General features: G+C 33.1%; 1 protein-coding gene across 3 annotated transcripts in view; it reads left to right on the top strand.

The window, feature by feature from the left end:
• The window catches only part of LOC110038866 (protein GLE1), a 48,608-nt gene extending 27,162 nt beyond the window's left edge, over positions 1–21,446 (top strand). For 2 of the 3 annotated variants that reach the window (XM_020743786.1, XM_020743785.1), the window contains exons 8-16: positions 5,100–5,316; positions 5,408–5,508; positions 5,890–5,960; positions 7,622–7,703; positions 8,487–8,573; positions 19,427–19,510; positions 20,244–20,372; positions 20,703–20,825; positions 20,927–21,446. In XM_020743786.1, coding sequence (XP_020599445.1) covers positions 5,100–5,316; positions 5,408–5,508; positions 5,890–5,960; positions 7,622–7,703; positions 8,487–8,573; positions 19,427–19,510; positions 20,244–20,372; positions 20,703–20,825; positions 20,927–21,142 — 1,110 coding nt within the window. In that variant the 3' untranslated portion in view covers positions 21,143–21,446. The remainder of the gene's footprint in view (positions 1–5,099; positions 5,317–5,407; positions 5,509–5,889; positions 5,961–7,621; positions 7,704–8,486; positions 8,574–19,426; positions 19,511–20,243; positions 20,373–20,702; positions 20,826–20,926) is intronic. The other variant, XM_020743787.1, reaches the window with a different exon arrangement.
• Positions 21,447–22,200: the final 754 nt, after the last annotated feature.

Here is a 22,200-nt window from a genome sequence, read left to right as displayed (position 1 = left end):
TGAGAAAAAGTGAGAACACCCAGTCATGTGTTTCATGGAACCAGAATCTATAATTGATGAGCTAGATGAAGGAAAACCAACGAGCGACATAGAGATGTTACCTTGATCGACATGAGAGGTTGACGAGGTCGGTTGATAACTGACTAGATCCAAGCAACCTAATCAAGTGTTCTATATGGTCCTTAATAGTGTCTGGTGAGTCAGGAAAGGTCCGAGTGGTGGTCGATTGAATTGTAGTCGATTCTTGAGGTTGTGATTGGGTCTTTTACAGCGAAAGATTTGTTTGAAGACTTATTTGTGGGTTTCCGATGAAGCTTCCAACACTTGTTGCGGGTATGATAAGGTTTGTGGTAAAAGTCACATGTGGAGTGATTGGCTCGTGATGACGTGATAAAGTGTGGAGTGTTGTTGGAGATCAAGGCAGACGACTCGGATGAAGTAGATGAGTTGCTAAGCATAACACTTCGACTTTCTTGATGATGGATCTCGGTGAAAGCTGCTTGTGTTGAAGTTATAAGGTCACGACCTAGTATATGGTCGTATACTTCATCAAGGTCCTTATTCAGGGCCGCTAGAAATTGGAACACATGATCTTTTTCCATGTTTTTTGGAAGTGAAAAAGATTTGCAGGCGAGTCCCAATTAGATGTCACATTTCATCCATAAAACAACCAAATCATTGTAGTACTGGGTCATCATCATCAATACCTGTTTAGCCTTGCAGATCTTTTTAAAAATTTCATAAAGTTGCCTAGAATTACCTACGTCCAAGTAGGTATTGCGAACAACAGTCCATAGGACACTTGCAGACGGAAGAAACAAGTAAGAAATGACAATAGAGTTTTCCATGGAATCAATCAGCCATGACATAACTATGAAGTTTTCCACTTCCCACGCAGTATATATTGAGTCTGTCTTCGGAGGTTCACAAATCATACTCGTGAGGTGGTTGAATTTACCCTGACCTTTGACGAATAATGAAACAGTATGATATCATTAGAGGAAATTGGAGTCATTGAGTTTATTGATACGACCCTAGTGCTACACACTAATTCAATTCAAATCTCCGGCAACGACGCCAAAAATTTGACCCGTCCCACAATTTGTAGTAATTTAGCTTCCAAAAGATGACAAAAATGCCTAGTGTGCAAAATCGATATGTTATAAAATATATAATTTTTTATCAATAGTTTTATGCCTTCACACCTGGGATACTACGCAAATATATGTATCGTTTCAAGTAATATATGACTTTTCTTAAAACTCCAGTATCGATCCCATAGAGAAGCGAGGTAAGAAATCTCTTAGGCTAATTCTAGTCTACTACTGTCAAGTCTTAGTTTGGAATTTTAAAAAGTTTTGTTTTCCTAAATTCACTGATTTAATCTAAATTTATGATTAACTAAATCAAATAAAAATCAAATCTAAGGAGACTGGATAAATTTTGAAAATATCTTAAATAATTAAATCCCTTTCTCCTTTCGATGAGATTATAATTAGTGTAGGAATAAAATGTTTAAAGGTTAAAACTATTGTATTGTGACAAATAGGAGCATACTCATTCTTTACCCCCTCTCGGTGCTAGCAAAGAACATTGACTAATCAAAAGTTTGCTCCAGCTTGTGTAGTAGTGCTGAGTAGATTCTAGCCTCACTTCTATATTACCCACTGTGCCCTCTCTATAAGACCTATTAGGGACTTTTATATCCGAACCCAAGTCCGAATAGATAAAAAAATATAGTCTGTCACCCTAGACACATCAATTCTACACCCATCAAAACTTATTTCCCTATCTATTTGCACTTCCTCTCAGATGATCGTGACGACTCTTTCCAAAGTTATGTTTGGTACTTACTAGTTGGTGAAATCATAACCCTCCCAGGTCATTGTGTTTCGCAACAGATTTTAACCTCACAAGTGATCAGCTTGTAAAGTCAATGAAAAATCGGTGAAAATATCATTGCAATTTTGTAAAATAAAAAGAAATCTTGAAGTCATTCTCATCTCACACATGATTAAATCTCATCATACGAAGAAAGAGTAATGAAAACTACTAAGCATGGAGAAAACACAATAGAAAACTTCGTTTAAATCAAATTAAATTCACTAAAAAAGTGTTAACAACAATTAAAGATAATGAAGAACTCAATACTTAGTATTTTCCTTTGAAAGAAATATGAAAATCCCTCCAACAAAGTCTTCTGCTGACCCACACAAAGTTTCCATAATTTATTTTAGATATCTCTCAAAATTCTTCACTGATCTCTCCAGAAAAGGTAGAAATCTATTTTCTTACTCATATCTACGACCCTTGGACGTTTTTGGAAGTTCCAAGAGTTTGAAAAAGCCAAAAGGTGCCTTCCCAAGGGCCAAAAAGTGTTTTTTAACTCAAATTCGAGCAATAACCTTCCGGAACGGTTTCTGGCACTATGACGCCAGAATCAGCGCTATAGCGTCTGTTTCTAATCATGACCGGCGCTATGGCTCGGGCGCGACAACGCCACATTTGCTGGCAGCACCCCAATTTCGCTCTGTTTTGCCTCGTTTCAGCTCTAATCCCTTCCAAGTGTTATACCTACAAGATAAACATAAGTGTAATTTCATTAAAAAATATGTGATAAATGTAAAGGTGATTAAACATAGAAAGACATGTCTATAGAAAGCAGCACTAAAAATAACCTTCATTCTATTGCTACAACACTTCAAACTCCTAGATTCAAAGCAGAAACCTTCTTGAATCTCTCAGGCTTTAGTGCTGCTACCTTCCATGAAAGAGAGCCTTTTGGATCTCTTGGTTCTTGAACTAAACCTGAAAGCCAACACAAACAAAATTGTGAAAAAATGTAGAAAAAATGGGAGAGATGGAGAGAAGAAAGAATTCTTAGGGAATTAGAGAGTGAATTAGCGGGAATAAATGCTTGGGTTGGGGAGGGGGTGGGTGTTCTATTTATTGCCACGCCCTAAAGTAGTTGCATAAATTGAAATTTATATTAATAACCCTCTTTTATAAAACAATTAAAGGTTCAATTAAAATATTTTAAAAAACCCATTATATAGCCACATAGACTTTGCAAAACAAATGCAATTCAAAATCCATGCTTCAAGGAGCTTCAAAACGTTAGATTCAAAATTCTTGCTTGGATCAATTGAGTTGTGGTTTTTGAAGGATCAAGAAAAAGCAGGAAATTTGAATCTTTTTCTTAACGTCTTAAAAAAAAATTGGGTTTCGAGATTCAAAAGTTTCTTTGGACTATGGAGTGATTTAAAATTTAAATTTAGGAAGAATTACAAATTGGCAGGAAATTATTAGGGTAAATGATTAGGTCTTTTATGGAAAAATGAAAGATATGAGATGTTTTTTAGCCTACTAGATAGGTGAAAGGATAGAGTTAGGGGAATGCTGCTTGGACGACCCTACAGTTTATTTGAACCTTGAATGGTTTGCATGGGAGGAGAGAGAAATGCTCTGGTGAAGGCCTAATTTTGGAAATTGGAAAGGGATTGATAAAAGATATCGAGGTGGAATTAATTTTGTTTACTTACAAATTAAAATTTAAGGCATTTTATTCCTAGAAAAATACAATCCTATCTAATTTTATCCAAAATTCAACTAATTGCGTTTCTTTTGGTAACAATTTCCCTAAAGTCCATACATTCATTTAATTATTGATAGTATTGAAGATTGATTAACCTAATGTATCTATCACACCTTGCTCAATGCTTAATCAAGAAAATGAGAGTAATCATAGCTCAGAAATATGAAGATAGCTCATTTTTCTGTGATAAAGGTGTTGGCCACCTAAAATGATTATATTGGGTTATTTTTGAATAATTTCCTTGATTTCGTCCTACAAATCTCGCTCCATCTTCCGGCTGGCACTTTTTTTATTTTGAATTTTAAATTGTAAACTTTGTAATTTACCCCCTCAATTTATCATTTCTATGATAATTCTACATTTTTCTTTTTAAAGATTATCCTGGATCATGGTGTCTGCTTTAGAAACGATGAAATTAATGCGGAAAATATTATGGCACAGTAATCTGAAGCAGCTGAATCTAATACTTAGATGTTTAAGATATGATATGATATGATATGATATGTAGGCATGGTAGGAGTGCAGGGCCATTCTACATGGTGTTATGAGCTAGAAGTTGCATAGTAGGTTCAGGAATGTAATGCATGCTTAAGTCATCTGGATTGGACTATGTAGGACTGCTGTATAACTGGATTTTTGGAGTATTCATCAGAAGTGATTTTTTTAGAATTTTCAGCTGCAGAATCACAGTTGAATTGGTTATGCACTGCTGGCTGTAGCCACTATGCCTTCATAATATAATCATGGTTGCTATGATGGAAGCATAACACCAGTATGTTGCAGCTGGATATGCTCCTATCAAAGCTTTTACTCTGTAACATAATGTTATCCAGTTGATTCATATTTACTCTGAAATTAATCTTCTGTGAAATATTGGTAAACTGCTTAAATTTCCATAGTTGGCTGGAAGTTCCCACCACCACATGCTGTAAATTTTCTGGATTGTGGGACAGTTTGTAATCTTGTCCACCATATATTTAGAAACTCGAACTTATCAAATCCCTTTTTTTTACTTCCAAATTTTCAAGATCATACGTTTCCTTTGTCTGGATAGCCCTATTTATAAACGTGTTAAATCTTGAAATCACAAACCAATGTTGGTTAGTGATATAAGATACTTCATTTGGAGGATAAATAGGAAATATCTTAAGAGCTGTAAAATTTGATACGCATTCTATTGTTTTATCTTTGGACACCCAATCTATGGCTTCATCTTCGGTCCTACTTTGCTTCAAGTCCTTGTTTGCTTTGGATGCAACAACAACTTTCCTTACCTAAATAAGTGTTCAGAATACCTCATAGATTTTATGTCAGCGGCTAAACCCTTTTTCTTGTCATTAAATTGTTAGAATGGTTGTTTATGTGCAGTCCTACTACATTTGCTATTTCTCAAAATAAATTTAAGTTTGATATAATTTTTCAGCTTTCAACGTTTTTATCATTACTTAATGTTGTTCTATATTTAGACATTGTTCAAGTACCTTCTCTATATTAATTTTTGCAGGTTAGATTGAATGCTATTAAACAAGCTGAAGCACAAAAAGCAGCCCAGGAAGCTGAAATAAGAGCAGCTAAAGAGGCTGCAGAAAAACAAGCTGCTAGAATAACAGAAACAGCTGTATTTGATGCTTCGAAAAAGGATTTGACAGAACCAAAAGGCGTAGAAAATACTCGAACATCTGGTAACATTAAGCAAGGAGACTTTGTTACTAAGCAACTAGGTTTAGTGCTCTAAAGAAATTATTTTTGACAAAAAGAAACAAGTCTGCTGCTTAAATGTAACTCAAAACTTCAAATAACCTGTTTTGACAGGCATCAGGGTTATTGCTTCTAAAGCTGCACTTGAAGCTGAGTCTAACCGTCTTGCAATATACGATGAAGTGGCTGGGAGGATCAATGTTATTGATCAGAAGGTAATCATTTATCGTTCAATATGTATCATCTTAATCTGTAACATCTTGACTTGTGAAGAAATAACTAGAAAAGTTCGCCAACTAAGATGTTTACCAATATTCTGAATGGGTTATTTATTGAATTTAAATTAGGGCGCTTTTTTGTGTAGATTAGATTGTAGTATCATATAAACTTTTTTTCCTTTGTGTGGAAGTTGCATGCTGCTATTAACACATAAAATGCTACTCGATCCCTAATTTCCTTAGTATTCTTTATTTTCCTTTGAACTTGTAAGTTTTAGATTTTGCATTGAAATTTAGTTTGTTACTTTATTTTTTGTGTATAATCATATAATTTTCCTTTATGAATGTGGTTATGCTATTTAACTTTTTGTATGTTAGGTTATTGATAAACATGGAAGGCAGATGTATAAATATATTAAGCAAATTGGAGGCACAGTGGAAAATGTCAGGTTTAAATTCACTCCAATTGTATTTTTCTACTACAGTATTATATAATCTTTCCCTTTGAGCTACATTTATTTGACTTTTGAGGTTTTTGTGCCTCAATTATAAAATTCCATGGCTTAGTAAGTTGTGGATTTGAATAAAACTGATGTAGTATCACAATAGCAAAAGCACAGTCAGTTGTTTCATTATTGAAACTTTACTCTTTCATATGGTAATGTGCATTTTGACAAATGTTGCACGGGTATATGTGTACATCAAAATGGAAATATATGATAAATCGAACGGAAAAAAATTTCATGTAGAAGCAGGATGTGGGAGTTATATGGATCTACTTATACTATACTATTTGCCCTAGCAGAATAGATAATTTCGTTGCAATTAAAAATAATTTTATTAGAATCATAATGATATTTACAGCTTTTCTTAACTTTAACCATCTCAAATAAAAAGCCATTCTTAAGTAGTTTATGTTTTATTATGTGATTGAATTTAATTTTCAATAGCTAGGCATCCATTTCAAACATGACTGAAAAAATATTTTTAGTTATGAACCAATGCACTCAATGAACAACTCAAACTCGGCTCGATTAAGACTCGATCATATTCGTTCCAATTACTAAATAAACAAGCTTGAATAATTTTTAAAAACTCGAAGCTTAAATGTACATTCATGTTCACGAACAAACTTGTTTGTTGTTCAACAAGTAATTTATTAAGTTCGAGATATTAGCTCGATGTCAGCTCATATTATATTGGATATATTATATAAATAAAATTTAATTAACCAGAATATTAACTTGTTTGTTGATAGCTCGTATCATATATGATATATGTATTAAGTTTATGTAGATTTTAAAATTGCCATTTTTTAGCTATTTGGTAGGATTTAGACTTAAATACGCACAAATCATTCTACTAAACAACCACAAAGGGATTTATGGAAGAATGGAGGAGAAATGAGATTTAAGATATTGTAGGGTTAGAGTTTTTAATCAATAAATTAATAGTTGAAATCAAATTTATAAAATTATTTATTGATTTTTTTGTATAAAAATTTAGATACTCGTTTAATTTTTTAGCTCGTTTAAATACTCGTTCACCTCTCATCAAGTTAAAATATAAAAAAATTTAAATAAGTCAAGTTTGAACAATATATGAAAGCTCGACACAAGCTCAAGCCGAATATGAACAAAATATAATTATACCAAGCCAAGTCCGAACTATGATATACTGGGCTCGACTCGGTTCGATTACAGCCCTATGCATGAGCTATAAATAAACGGTCAGCACATAAATGTCTTGCCAAAGTAGGGCCTGGGAAGGTTGTGGATATTTGTAGATTTAACCTTATATTGTGCAGATTTCCATATTCAAGCTATAACATGATCTTATTAGTAGACAGAATCACTCCAACCATAGCTTCGGTTAGGGGTACATGCTGAAGATGTACTTGACTCGAAGTAGTAGTTATTAATATCTGATGACATGTTGACTGTATCTTTCTAAGATTGCAATTCTACAATTATGCTGCAGCTTAGGGATAAGGAAAGTGTCTTTCCATTCTCAATAATTTAAAACACTTGATGGGAACAGCTTTGTATGTGGCAACTGCTTGCTAATTTTTTTTGCTTAAACTTTTTTTTTTTTTTTTTTTTTTAAACAGAGCAAAAGCACATGTTTTAGTGCAACTTATTAAAGATCCGATGTTACCTCTTTCAATCTCATTGTTGGTCTTTGCAAACAAGGTAATCCCATTTTCTTGTTCACCCTTTTTGTTTTTTTGTGCTGTGTTGTGATTTCCTGTTTTCCATGTCAGCTTGATCTAATCTGCTTGTGCCTTGAGTTTAAGCTGGTCAATAGCATTATAATATTGTCACTTGAAAACACGCCATGACCTAGAATGTCATATTACTAGTTGTCATAGAAGAACATCATGAGATGATGCAGTTCTTAAAAAGTGCATCATTAGTTTTTGGATATTTGTAGCATTTACTACAATTAAATTGCTCATAGCAATGAATGGATTAGGCTTTTCGGATGTTTAAATTTTAAAAATGCAGGATCTTATAAATGCCTGTCAAATTTCATAAATTGATTTGTTAGCTTTGCTGTAATTGCTGTTAAAATAAGGTTATATGATATTTTTTTTTAAAATAAGCAATTACGCTTAGCTGCCATTAAGAAGAGGATAGCTTTCAAGCTTTATATCTTTTTTTCCTGAACTTATAACTTTGAAATTTAGGTGCTCATCTATCGAGCTACTTTCCCTCACCTTTAAATATCATGACATCTTGGAATTCAATCAATATACATGAAAATCATTTTTTCTGAAATTCAGAGCAAACAGCCATCTTCTATTTTCATTATTTCTTTGTTGAATTTATTTTGCATGGACTATTTTTCTGTTAATTTTGCTGCATTTTTTATACTTATTTAGTTTTTTAGCTATGTAATCATGGTTTTCTCAGTCTATATCATAGTCGATATTCTTTTATAGATCTTTTCATGGTTTCTATTATTTTCTTCAGGTTGTGTCTCTTTGTGAAAACCCTAGTGGAAGTTTTGATAAGAGTGCCTTTGCCTGTGGTTGGGTTATTGTTCTCATTGCTTCACAGGTAATTCTCTACTTTTTTCCTCATGTATTTTGAATGATTCATTCATTCAGTTTCACGGTATGTATGCTGCTATCAATCATAACCATCAGTACATCCAACCTAATTCTTTTTTCATTCTAAAACATCCAAATATGAGTCTCATTGAGGTCTATATGCTCCCATAAAAATTGCAATGATCTTCTAGGGCCTATATGCATTCTGATAGAATACTTGCTAGCATGCTAAATTTCAATACTTCATGGCTCCTTGCCCGAGTTAGCATTTTAAAGGCATGATGACTGAATGTTTTTTTATTCTAAAAACCTAACTTCTTCTTCCTCTTCTTCTTCTTGTAAAAACCTAACTTGCAAGTGAACCTTGAAAAATCTAAACAATGAATCCTTGTCTAATGGAACCGTTTTTCAAAGAGTTAATGGTATTATGGTATTGGAAATAGGTGTGCCATGAAGTTTTAATTATTGAGTCGGTTGGAAATGAAATAATTTTACCATAACATGAGTTTGATGCAAAATTAACCCCGAAAAGTCTTTCTTTTGTGGACATTGACGCATGAATATCTTAATATAAATGAAATTTGTTGTGAAGACATCTAAATAGGTGTAGAATAGTATTTTACATATTGATTATTCGAATTGGATGCTTTAAAGTTGAAAACCAAGATGTTTAGCAAGTTGGTTTCTTCAATAAATTTGTTGGATAGTGTTTACCATCATTAATCTTTTGCCTGCTATTTAGGGTCAACACTCTAAATCTTTTTTTTGATTCGTTATTACTACATGTATTGTAAACGCTATTTTATGCAAAATTTTGCGCTCATGATTCTATTCATCCATAGTGGTTGTTTGGTTTGTTGAAGAAGGAATATAATGTAAAAGGAATATAGTGTATTGAAATATAGTTATTTGAATACTTATGAATTTGTTTGGATTGTGTAAAGTAAATGCAAAAATTTATATTTTTATATTTAATTTGAATAAAAATGAAATCAAAATAAAACATACTCAGTGATGGCAATGGTGGTAACTAGTGGTTGTGAGCTACGACAATAATAGCCGACAGATTGCAATATGTAGTGTATTTAGAAATCATTCAAATCTAATGAATTTAGAATACACCAGTTTTAAACTGTAAGATTGTCATGACCTAATTCGGAAGCTTGAATTATCAAGGCGGGAGCGGATGATGGATGTTAAAAGCATATCGGTCTAACTATTTTGAATAATCCACAATGACGATCATCCAAACAATAATAATCACTAAACCTTAGAAGTATTTAAATTATCATCCAATTCAACATAAAATGACATCTAGTGTGCATCAATACAAGTAAGAAAGAAAACCAAACATAAAACAACAATGTCTAATACCTATTTTCATTTCAACCTCTTATAAAATCTTTCCTGTCATTCATTTTAATTCAATTTAACTTTCCTGAAAGAGCAATTAGACAACATATTAAGTTTAAAATAGCTTAGTGAATAACTACTATTCTATCATGCACTAAATCTTATGTTTATACTTAAACATTTATGTGATTTAAAATGGTAAAACAGTTAAATTTTCAATTTTTTAATTCAAAATTTTAATGATGTTTTAAATTTATTTTCATTTAAAAAATTAGTTCAGAAGCACCGTCTAGAAACTTGTACAGATTAAGATATAAATATTTTTATTTTATTTTCAAATTCATGTGCAGATACAATAATGTACCCTACTAATACTATAAGGAGATTACTCCTAATTGACTTTGATATTTATTTTCCATTTAGAAGATATTTAATTTCTTTCAATAGTTGAACTCATTTGTTAAACCTTTTATACGATATATTATGTGAAATAATTTAAACACTAGTCATTTAATTTTCATTTATTTTTATTGACTTATAGAAATATTTTTAGCTTCTAATGTGTATGGATTAAATGAAAAATTGTTAAATAATATGTTTGTTTAGTTTATCTTCATCGTTATGATTTTATTCTTTAAAAACATGACCACTTTTAATAAAAGAAAAGAAATTTAGTATATATATTAATTACTCTCCTAATCCTTTTGATGATTTTTGATATCATTTAAATTTTTAGTCTCAACCTCCCTAGATTTAGCGCCTGAAATCATAAGTCATATTTTTAAATTTCCAAATTCTAAAACTTCTAAATAAATTTTTATGTCAAGTTTTACCTAATATTTTTTTATAATCCTCACTTTAACTTTCCTAAGGTCTAAACTTTCAGAAAATTTTGTTATCTCTAATGACAAAAAAGGATTATTAAATCTTTTCAACTAAATTTTTAAATTAATTTTATAATACAAAGAACACAATCCCTAATTTAATTGTAGTATTCCTAATTAATTACATAACTCAAGGTAATATTTCTTGCTTAGCTTAAATTTGTTGTATTTATTCCAAACATACTTTTCTCCTAATCAGATCTTATTTATTTTCTATCATATGTAAAAATATTTTTTGAATATAATTATGTATATAAATTAAAGAAACTAGCAAAAACTGATCTCAAGTCTCTTTGTTCTTTTTGTGAACTTCATGATCTCAATCCTTCAAAGCTTTAAATTAGTAAATTTCTTCATTTTTCAATTCCTAACACAATTAATACATAATTATTATTTTAATACTTATTAACTTTTAAGTAATTTTGTGGCGGAGATTTACATACATACCACACAATTCTTAAGCATTTACATATCTAACTCCTAAAATTACATTTTTTTCATGTCTGCCACCCAAATCAATCGAATACAACAAAAATAACACTCTAATTGCCCCTGTAACCCTCCGTCGTAACCTCTGCTCTGACGTTGGCATTGGGAGAGAGGCGTCAGGCTGCAACAAGGCAAAGAAAGTCTTTCAACGAGGAAGCTCGGAGAAAATCTTTGGGAGGTGGAAACTAAGGTTAGGGTGATGGTTTTCAATGGCAATGTCATAGTCAAGTGTGAACTTGACACATAGAGCAATGATGGGAACAACTATGAAACAACACTTCACTTGAAAATACTGGGAACTTAAGCTCAATTCAGGATCATTGAAAGACAACAAATAATTGCAGTATGAATTTTATTCTCAATTTAGGATTTCAGATTTGATTAAAGGTGAAGGATTCAAAATCAGGTGATTCAGATGCTTGGATCTCTGACTACTTTGACCTCACCATTGATATTGGAGTTGGGGGTTTCTTGGCTATGCTATTCGTTGCTCGCGATAACTCTCGCTCGGCCTTCTGCACCGAGGAAACCTCGTGCTTCCTCGTGGATAAAGGTCGTTACTTTATCGTAAAATTTCTTCATCTTCTTCTTTGGTTCTCTTCCATTACATCTACCTGGGTGGTTGTGGCATAGGGATGGCCTAGATGATGAGAGCACTGAATATGGTGATGAAGAAGACATTCGAGGAGTCGCTTGTGCTCCGCATACGATGAAGTCAGTTTTCATTCCCTGCTATCACCTCCAAAGCTTGGGCCCCTCGTCTTCTCTCGTGCTGACATGTTAGAAAATGGGAGTGATGATTGATGCCTTAGGGTGACACATCTCCCCGATGATGTTGTCAAAGAAGAGGTTATGAAAAAAGTAAGGATGGTATTTTTGTTGTGTTCAGTTGATTTTTGTGTTTGGTTTGTAAAAAGATAAGTTTAGGTGATAAATATGTAAATGCTTAAGAATTGAATGGTATGTATGTAAATCTCCCAATAATTTAAACTTTTATAAAAATAAAATTAACCATAACCACCTTCCTTATAGCTTGCTCTATTTAGCCAACCCAACTCATACAACTCACACACTTGAGATGCGAGAAGTCTCACATGCAATGTCGCTCATCTCTTGCATGCAGAATGCTTTGCCTGTCATACTTGAGGACCTCTTATAGAAGACGTGTGTATCACCCTTGCTTCTGATCAAGCTCTCTTCTCTCGCATTGGATTCCTGCAAGTTTGATCAATCAACTTCCTCGCTATAGCTTTAGCATGTCTTTACCTCTGTTTGCCTCTGCTTCATGGTTTTAAATTAATGTAACTTGTTCGTTTCCTTCGATTTTGACTCTTTCACACACGAGATGCACACCACTCATTTTCTTCTTTGTCTCTATCTTTCTCGCTCAACTGCTTATGGAAATTGAACATTCCCTTTTCCTCTCTTAAATGTAATCGAATTTGCTAGTAACGTCGAACCATTGGTGCCATTCGAAATATAACTTATTATTATTATTTTTATTATTACCAATATCATCTTTACTTATTACAATATTTCATCTTTATAAAAATTTCATCCTCAAAATTTGAGAAGTACAATAAAAATAACATGCCTTAATTGAATTTATGAGGATATCTTTTTATGCATTATGTTAAATACCCCAAAGTTGCTTTTTTTTTTCTAAACCATGCTTCCATGGAACACTTATAAATGTATGTGCTTTATTATGGAGCCTTTTTACATCATATTTCAATATTCTTTTAGGTTTTTCTATAAAAATCAAATCAGGTGTTATATCAACTACATTTGTAATCTCTTCACGCAATTTATCAGCAATATACTTTCAAAGTGTAGAAATATGTAACACATTATGCACTTTTTACATATGTGCTTGTAAAGCTAATTTATAAGCCATATTTTGAATTCTTTCAAAAATCTCATATGGCTCTTCATAATGTGAGCTTAATTTTTTTGTCTTTCCAAAGCATTGCTCATTGTTCATTGGATTGAGTTTGATGAATACGAGCTTTTGGATTGCCTATTTTCATTGCATCATAGTATTTTGATTGCCTATTTTGTACAACCTTTAATCTTCCTAGTAGCATTATCCACTAAATATGCATCGATGATTATTCCTTATGTTTCAACCCAACAGGACCTTGAATTCCTCCCACAAAGAGCTTATATGCTAATTCTATTAATGATATATGTGAATCCAATTTTCCAAAATTCAAAATACATAAATAAAGCAAATCCCTTAAAAGTTTGAATTATTCTTTCTGATTGGTCATCTTTCTGAGAGTAAAATATAGTATTGATTGTCAATCTTATAATCAAAGTTGTAAAGATTTTCTTACGTAATCTGAATGTAAATTTCTCATCTTTATCTAAAACTATGGATTTTAGTACCCATGGCAGATAGGCAACTCATGTTGTGAAATTAGCAATGTTATATATATATATAGGTTATATATATATATAACATTGCTAATTTCACAACATGAGTTGTCTATCTGCTAGCCGAAAAATGGACAGACTTAGTCTTACTTCTACCCTAATATTTGCAGCGATTGTAACTATCCATCTAGTTTTTTATTTTCTAATTTAATTAACATATATAACATTTAGCTAAAAGTTCTGAATATTTCTTTTCAATCCTGACCACCAAAATTTGTACTTGAGTTTTTGATACATTTTATTTCTTTTTGGATGAATGTATAGCTAGACAAATTTGTTTTCTTTTTAGATATTTTTTCTAAAATTATCAAAATTTGAAACTTAGATCCTCCCTTCCTCTTTAACCACTTCATCTCTATCTATTTTGTATTTTTATAAACCATCTGACCTGACTTGATTTAAGATTTTCTGAATAGTAATATCTCTCATCAGCGAATCTATGATTCTATCTTTTAAGGTTGATTAAGCGTCAACTAATTCAAATGAACAACAGTCTCATTATTATAATTAAAAATCGATAAACCTAGTCTTTCCATATATTTAATTAACTATTCTTGTTGAGTGGACAACCTGTTTAACTTGAAGCCTTCTTACTTAATGCATCTACAACAATGTTCACATTTCCTGGATGATACTTTATATCCAAAGCATAATCTAGTCTTTCCATATATTTAATTAACTATTCTTGTTGAGTGTACAACCTGTTTAAATTGACGCCTTCTTACTTAATGCATCTACAACAATGTTCACATTTCCTGGATGATACTTTATATCCAAAGCATAATCCTTGATAAATTTCAACCATCTGCTCTATCTCAAATTTAATTCTTTTTAAAGTAAATATATATTTTAAACTCTTGTGATCTATAAAAACTTTATCCATATAAGTAATGCCTCCTAATTTTTTGTATAAATACAATTGTTGCCAGCTCCAAGTCATATGTTTGATAATTCCTTCATGATTATTTAATTGCATAGAAGCATAAGTAATGTCAGGACAGATCGTACGAGTAGAATCATAGATCCTTTGGTGATTTGTTTTTTCAAAACAGATTGTGCATTTCTAGAGTTGGCTCAGAGAGTCTATTTTACAAGAGTATCATACTGGAGTGATAACATGATATTTTGTTAGGGATAAGATTCTTTCTTTAGTGAAAGAGAATTTCTATTAGCCTAGATTGATATGAGACATGGAGAGGCATGTTCAACAGTACAAAATATCACTTATCCACCATCCGAGGGCAGAATGCAATGTTGTCGTGGTAGTGTGCCACTTCTCTATGATAGCATATTTCATAAATTATCATTGGATGATAGATGTTTCACATATTTTAGCTTTATATTTTAGGGAGATAGTGTTGGAATACATGCTTAGGACTGCTTATTGAGTCTAGGTTTATTTGAATTTAGTTTGTTTCTTAATCTTAGGAGTTAGTTGCTATTTTTTCTTGAATTTTGTTTTTGGTTACTTTCTTGGCTGATTTTTAGGTCTTTTCTTGGAAATTTGTTATTAGCTCCAAGTTTAAAATATTGTAAGGCTACACAAAATGTGTGATTTTGATTTCCCTTCAATCTACAGAAAGATTTTCTCTTCTTTTTCATTTTCAAGAAACCAACAATTTGGTATCAGAGCTCTCTTCTCAAGGGGACCTGTGCGTGAGTTTGAGCGGCAATGGAGATCGAAGCTAGTTTTTCCTCAGTTGCTCCACTAGTGTTTGACGGAGACAACTACCGGATCTGGGCAGTCCGCATGGAGACATACCTGGAAGCTTTGGATCTCTGGAAAGCAGTGGAAGAAGACTAACATTCCTCTTCACTATGACATTCCTCTTCTCCCTGAAAATCCCACCGTAGCACAAATTAAAGCACAAAAGGAGAAGAAGAGAAAGAAGTCCAAGGCAAAAGTTTGTCTGTTTGCTGCAGTTTCCTCTACGATCTTCACTTGTATCATGTCGTTGAAAACGACAAAAGAGATTTGAGATTATCTCTCTGAGTATGAAGGAGATGAAAGAATTCGAGGTATGCATGTGCTAAACTTGGTTCGTGACTTTGAATTGCTAAAGATGAAGGAGAAAGAAATCATAAATGAGTACTCTGACAGACTACTCAACATAGCAAATCGGTCAAATTATTGGATTTTTCTTTGGAAGATTCAAGGATTGTTCAGAAAATCCTCGTAACAGTGTCTGAAGATTTGAGGCTATCATCACCACCTTAGAAAACACGATGAATCTGTCAAAGATTGCTTTGACAGAACTCTTAAGTGCTTTACAAGCACAAGAGCAGAGGTCTTAAGTGCTTTACAAGAACAAGAGCAGAAGCGTGTAATGAGGCAAGAAGGAGCCGTCGAAGGAGCTCTTCCAACCAAGCATCAAGATGATGAAAAGAATAGAAGACCCAAGAACAAGAAGTTTCAAGCTACAAATGGACAAAAGAATGATTACCCTCCATGTCGAAATTGTGGCAAGAAAGATTATTCTCCTTTCAAATGTTGGAGAAGACCAGATGCAAAGTGCAACAAGTGCAATCAAATAGGACATGAAGCTATCATTTGCAAGAATAAAGATCAACAACAAGGAGATGAAACACAAGTGGCAAATCAAGAAGAAGATGATCAGCTTTTCGTTGCAACTTGTTTCACGAGAACTTGTTTCACGAGTTCTAAAACAAGTGAAAACTGGCTCATTGATAGTGACTGTACTAATCATATGACACATTACAAAGAGTTCAAGGAATTGAAGAGCACCGAGTCCAAGAATGTCAGAATTGGGAATGGTGAATATATTGCACTCAAAGGAAAGGGCAATGTAGCCATTGCAAGCTGTTCAGGAACCAAGTTGATCACTAATGTTCTCTATGTACCAGATATTGATCAAAACTTGCTCAGTGTTGGTCAATTAATAGAAAAAGGATTCAAAGTGATGTTTATGGAGAAGGCTTGTGTGATAGAGGATGTTACAGGCCAAAGGATGTTTGAAGTTAAAATGGCAGGGAAGAGTTTTTCACTTAATCTAATGCAGGAGGAGCCGGAGGTTTTTGGCTCTTTTCCTAAAGAAATTTCTGTAAAACATGCCCACTCACTAGAATTTTCATTGATTAATGAGGGTAATGAAGACCATTTAGATGATCTTACGATAATGAAGGAAACACTTTGAGTTAAAGATGAAGAACTTCAGCAATTGGCCAAAGAATTACGTGCAAGAGATTCAACCATACGTGAGTTAGCAGACAAGTTAACTGAGACAGCTCAGGCTGCAGAAGTAGTTGCATCTGCAGCTCTTGCTATGGATGAAGAGAGGAGTCTTGCTTACACAGAAATTGAACGACTGACCAATGATTCAAATAAAAAAACTTATAGAAATCATTCTTAAGTTAAAAGAATCAGAAGAAAATGTTGCAGCATTTAGCAGAGATAGAGAGATCCTGTTCAAGCAGAGAGACTCTGCTTCTAAGCTCGCAAAAACTAGAGAACATGTTGTTTTATTAGAAGAAGTTGTAGTTCGAGTTGAAGAAAGCATCAGGGTTTCATAGGCAGATGTGGAAGCTCGATAAAAAGATGTTGTTGAAAAAACATTGTTCGCTGCAAAAGAAAAAGAGGATCTGTTAGCATTTGTGACTTCTTTGCAATCTCAAGTTCAAAGGCAACAAAGTTTCACAAAACAAGTGCTGGAAGAGAAACCCGAGTCAAGCTCAGGCTTCATTAAAACGGTGCCAATGACGAAACATGCGGACTTGGAAGACGATGTCAATAAAGCTTGCTTATGTGATTCAGAACTCATTCGAGTTTCTGGTTACATCATGCAATTGACTACCAATGGTGTTGATATTCATACCATTGTCATTTCTCATAATCTTGTGTTTCATAGGAACACTAAGCATTTGAACATCAAGTTATTTTTTCTAAGAGAAGTGAAGAAAAAAGAATTTGTGACTCTGATTTACTGCAAATCTGAAGATTAGTTTGCATATTTCCTTACAAAGTCACTTTTAACCAACAAGTTTGAGTTTGTAAGGCAGAAACTTGGTGTTCGCAGATCCTAAAGCAAGGAGTGTTGGAATACATGCTTAGGACTGCTTATTGAGTCTAGGTTTATTTGAATTTAGTTTGTTCCTTAATCATAGGAGTTAGTTGCTATTTTTTCTTGAATTTTGTTTCTTGTTACTTTCTTGGCTGATTTTAGGTCTTTTCTTGGAAATTTGTTATTAGCTCCAAATTTAAAATATTGTAAGGCTACACCAAAGGTGTGGTTCTGATTTCCCTTCAATCTACAGCAAACAATTTAAGTTTTTCTCTTCTTTCTCATTTTCAAGAAACCAACAGATAGTTCGTCTTCATGATGCACCCCAAACCATAATTTCAGATAAGAGTATGAAATTTTTTAAGTTACTTTTAGCGAATTATATAGGGTAAATTGGGTACAAATTTTCAATACAATAAGCAGCTCACACCAGACAGATTAATAAGTAGGAGGCGAATCTCTATTTGAGAAATATTCTTAGGCTTGGTGTTGGAAAGAATATCAAGCAGTGTGATTTAGTTCTTCCTTATGTCAAGTTCACTTATAATAGCTCCACTAGCCAGTCTATAGGTCATAGCTCTTTTGAGATTTTATAAGGACAAAACTCCTCCGCATCTTTGGATTTAGTGTTGATACTTCTAATTATTGAGATGAGTACTAATGCAAAGACTGGAATAAGAGAGATTTAATCCCTACATAATCACGTGAGGAACGAAATTACCAGGCAGAATATCAACTACTAGAAAGAGGCCAAGTCCAAAAAATCCTAGGTTTTTAAGGAGAACTAGTGTAATTCGTATTGGTAGAGAAGTTTTTTTGCAGGGCCATTTGGAAAGCTTACTCTAAAGCTGACAAACTATTCAGGGTTGCCAAGAAAATCAACGATAACACGTACAAGATCAATATGGTTGGTGATTGCAATATTTATAGTCCTTTCAATGCATCGACCTTTTGTTGTATTGGGAGGATCCAAATGTTTCCAATGAAGAAGGAGACACTTCTATTACTTGGGGAGATTGATGCGGGATGAGACTAGAATCTCCATCTAGAATTGGTCTAGGCCAATTTATTTTCTGGTTAGTTCATGTAATTACTATTCTTGAGCTAGCCGGTTCATTTTAGAACTAGCTGCTTTATTTAGATTATTATTCGCGTATCTTTTTTTTCCTAAGTATAAATATGGCGTTAAACTTGGTTTGGACATTTTCAGTTTTGGTTTATATATTTAGAGATTATGTTATCTGATTGTCTACCCTAAGGAGTGCTATCCTTTTTTCTCTTTGAAGCGGTATACCTGTAGCTTATTCGAGAATAGGTTGTTGTTCTCTCTTGGCTTTTGTGCCTCGTCGGTATCTTCTATTGTTGTGTTACTTGCTATCTTTCTCCAGGACAGCAGCCGAACACCTTGTACCCCTTCCAATCTCCATTAATTTCGCATATTCTCTTGCTTCTGTCATCCTACAGCATCGCCCCGCTAGATCCTTATACAATTTCTTGAATCCGAGAATGGCGTCAATGTGTTATGACTCTTCATGAGTAGAAACATTATTTTCATTCTTCTTTTGATGAATGAGCCTTAACATAGTTGCTATTAAAGTTTCCATTTTTTTATTTGGTTATTGTATTACTAGGTCTTTTTCTTGCAATGTTTACCTAACTAATTCAAGTTTTTGTAGGTCCCAGATGTCATGGATTTGGTACTAGCCGAGTTCCATAGAAGTTGCATTTACACTGTTCCGAAGCATCTACAAGCTTCAGATGTGAGTTATTAACCTTATTTCTATCTGGAAGCTGCTAACTTCAGTGCTTTTATTCATGTTGTTTCAGAAGATTTTACAGTTCATTTCAGGTAATCTATTTTATAGAAATGGTAATTTAATAATATTAGCTTCTTATGTCTAGCAATAAGTTTTTTTACCTGCATTTACAATGACATTTTTCACGTGATGAAGTAGAATATATTATAAGAACGCAGTTTAAAATTCTTTATGATTTATCCTTTTAGTACAGGACACAAGTTTTAAGCTTTGGTAAAAACATTACAAGCTCCGTGTCTTTGTTAAATTAGCAAACTTAATCTGATCAATAAAAAATTAAACATAATTAAGCTTCTGAACCCACTCTTCTTCAATGCTTTTCGTCAACTACTCTCTCATAAGAACTTTGTAATTTGATAATTAATGTGTTTGGCTAGCTATGGTTTTCTCATTTCAAATAAACCCAAATCAAATGTCTGCCTAGTATTGAAATTTGCTTCAGTTAACTTGTAAAATGTCATTTTTTTAGAACAGTGGCACTTAACTCTGCTGCTATGTGACGCATTGTGAAAAGCCCTACATTGACTTACGCTGGACCTTTTTTTTGTCGGAGCATGGCACTTATTTGATGCTGGCTAACGTAAATATTGATGTTTAAATCTACATCCAACTCTTGATATGATTCTTTGGATAGACTTGATGTCTTCATAATAAATCTTTCATACAATTGTTACAGGCAGCTTCACAAACCAAGGACTACTGGAAAATGTTAGGTTACCGAGAAGAAGATGGGAAGATTGAAAGCACCAATGAATTTTTAAATCGTGTCGAGTCTTGCATGAAATTATATGCTGCTTTGATTCAGGTTCTTTGTTATTATTCCATTTTACAGAAACTTCATTCATATTAGTTCCAGCTTCCATAAATGCTTCCTAATCATCCTATATCGCATTACAAGAGGCTTACCCTTGAAATACCATACAATACATTAGCTGCCATAAATGCTTACTCTTAAAATACAATGCATAACAAAGAGGCTTACTCTTTGTTATTATTCCATTTTACAAACCAAGGACTACTGGAAAATGTTAGGCTTACTTCATTCATATTAGTTCCAGCTGCCATAAATCTTAAATTATATGCTGCTAATTTTATTATTCCAATTTATAATATTATTTAGTAAATTAATTGGCAGACCGAGATTGTTGGCGTTAAAAATCCTTATGGCTTGAATTATGGGTGGGCATGGCTTGCAATGTTCCTCAATGCACTACCAGCTAATAGAACTACAGCTGTTGCCTTAGAAGCCTTTTTGAAGGTTAAACTTAGTCCTCCATTTCTTTTCTGATACGTATACTTTTTTCTCAAGACTCTTTTTTGAGGTTCCTATTGCTTTGAAGCATGTTTTTATGTCTTCAGATGGCAGGATTTTCACTGCTTAGAAAGTATAAATCTCAATTCATGAAAGTGCTAAATGTCATCTCTAGAAGATTTCTGCCTTCTCTTAAGCAACGGGGCGAAGCTGTGCACGACATTGTTATGAAATTGGAGCAATATTTGGATGATAAGATTTACCTACGCGAACCAGAAGGGCGACAGCTTCAAGCTTCGTCTTTGTCGAAGTTCTTTGAATGAACAGCTGAACATATTTTTTTGTAAGGCGTAAAGTTTAGGGTAGGAATATGGTTTTGTTTTGAGCCAAGGGGAATGAATTATGCAGTTGAGAGGCTCAAATTGAGGGCTACAAATAACAATCAATCTGTAAATTGTTTGATTTTATTTCATTTTCCTTCAGTTCAAATAAAGCCCTGATGCAGGCAATGCAAATCACTTGTGTTTTCTTTTGGGGTTTTTAGGGTTCGATGCAGATTGCATTTCTAGCGTTTGCACGTGTGACTAGTTGGTCTTGTTGAGTCCGGTTGTCTGCTTTAGATAAATAACGGGATAAATAACGGGAAAAGCTCTTTTTTTTTTTTTTTTCTTTTTTCTTTGTTTACTTTAAGATGTAAAACTTGGTATGTTTCAGAAAACAAGTAGTTTGTTCGATAGCATTTATTTGACGTTCTGTTTTAGTTATTTTGAGATTCTCACCATACAACGTAGATAACCAGAGGAACGCGGTTCATAATTTTTCTTTGAAGGAAAATGCTCATTTATCCCGTTCTTTGTGGAGAAGGGGCTGTTTTTTATCATCTTCTTGCAATCATCAATATAATACAAAATATGAAAAATGCATGTCATTAGTTTTTGGTTGGTTTTGGGGACAACTGTTCCGTTTGAAATATTTTGAATTCATTGAGTATAATTGTAGAGCAATGAATTAAATATTTAGGCTAGATTTCCGACCCTAGACAGGGTAGTGTTACTCAAAATCAAATGTATCTTCAAATTTAACTATAATCTCTTCGTGTCTGTTTAGGGCAGCTGCAACTTATCCATCTTATCTAGATAAGTTGTCTGACTGTTTGGTTTGTGCATTTAGAAAACAGTTGATTATGGATACATGACCATTCTGCCCGTATTGGATAAGCTGTTGATTCGTGCGTTTTGAAAACAGCTTATTTGAAGTTTTTTTAAATTAAATGAAAAATCTAGCACATAGAAGTTATAATGTTATCAACAAAACTGCAATGTCTATATATTAAATATTTTATAACAAATAAATCTCGTTCATAACCGTACAAAAAAGAAAC

Source organism: Phalaenopsis equestris, unplaced genomic scaffold (genome assembly GCF_001263595.1).
Source record: "Phalaenopsis equestris unplaced genomic scaffold, ASM126359v1 Scaffold234206, whole genome shotgun sequence".
In the NCBI taxonomy this organism is placed as follows: domain Eukaryota; kingdom Viridiplantae; phylum Streptophyta; class Magnoliopsida; order Asparagales; family Orchidaceae; genus Phalaenopsis; species Phalaenopsis equestris.
Note: the sequence above shows the minus strand (reverse complement) of the source record. Positions and strands in the feature narration are given on the sequence as shown.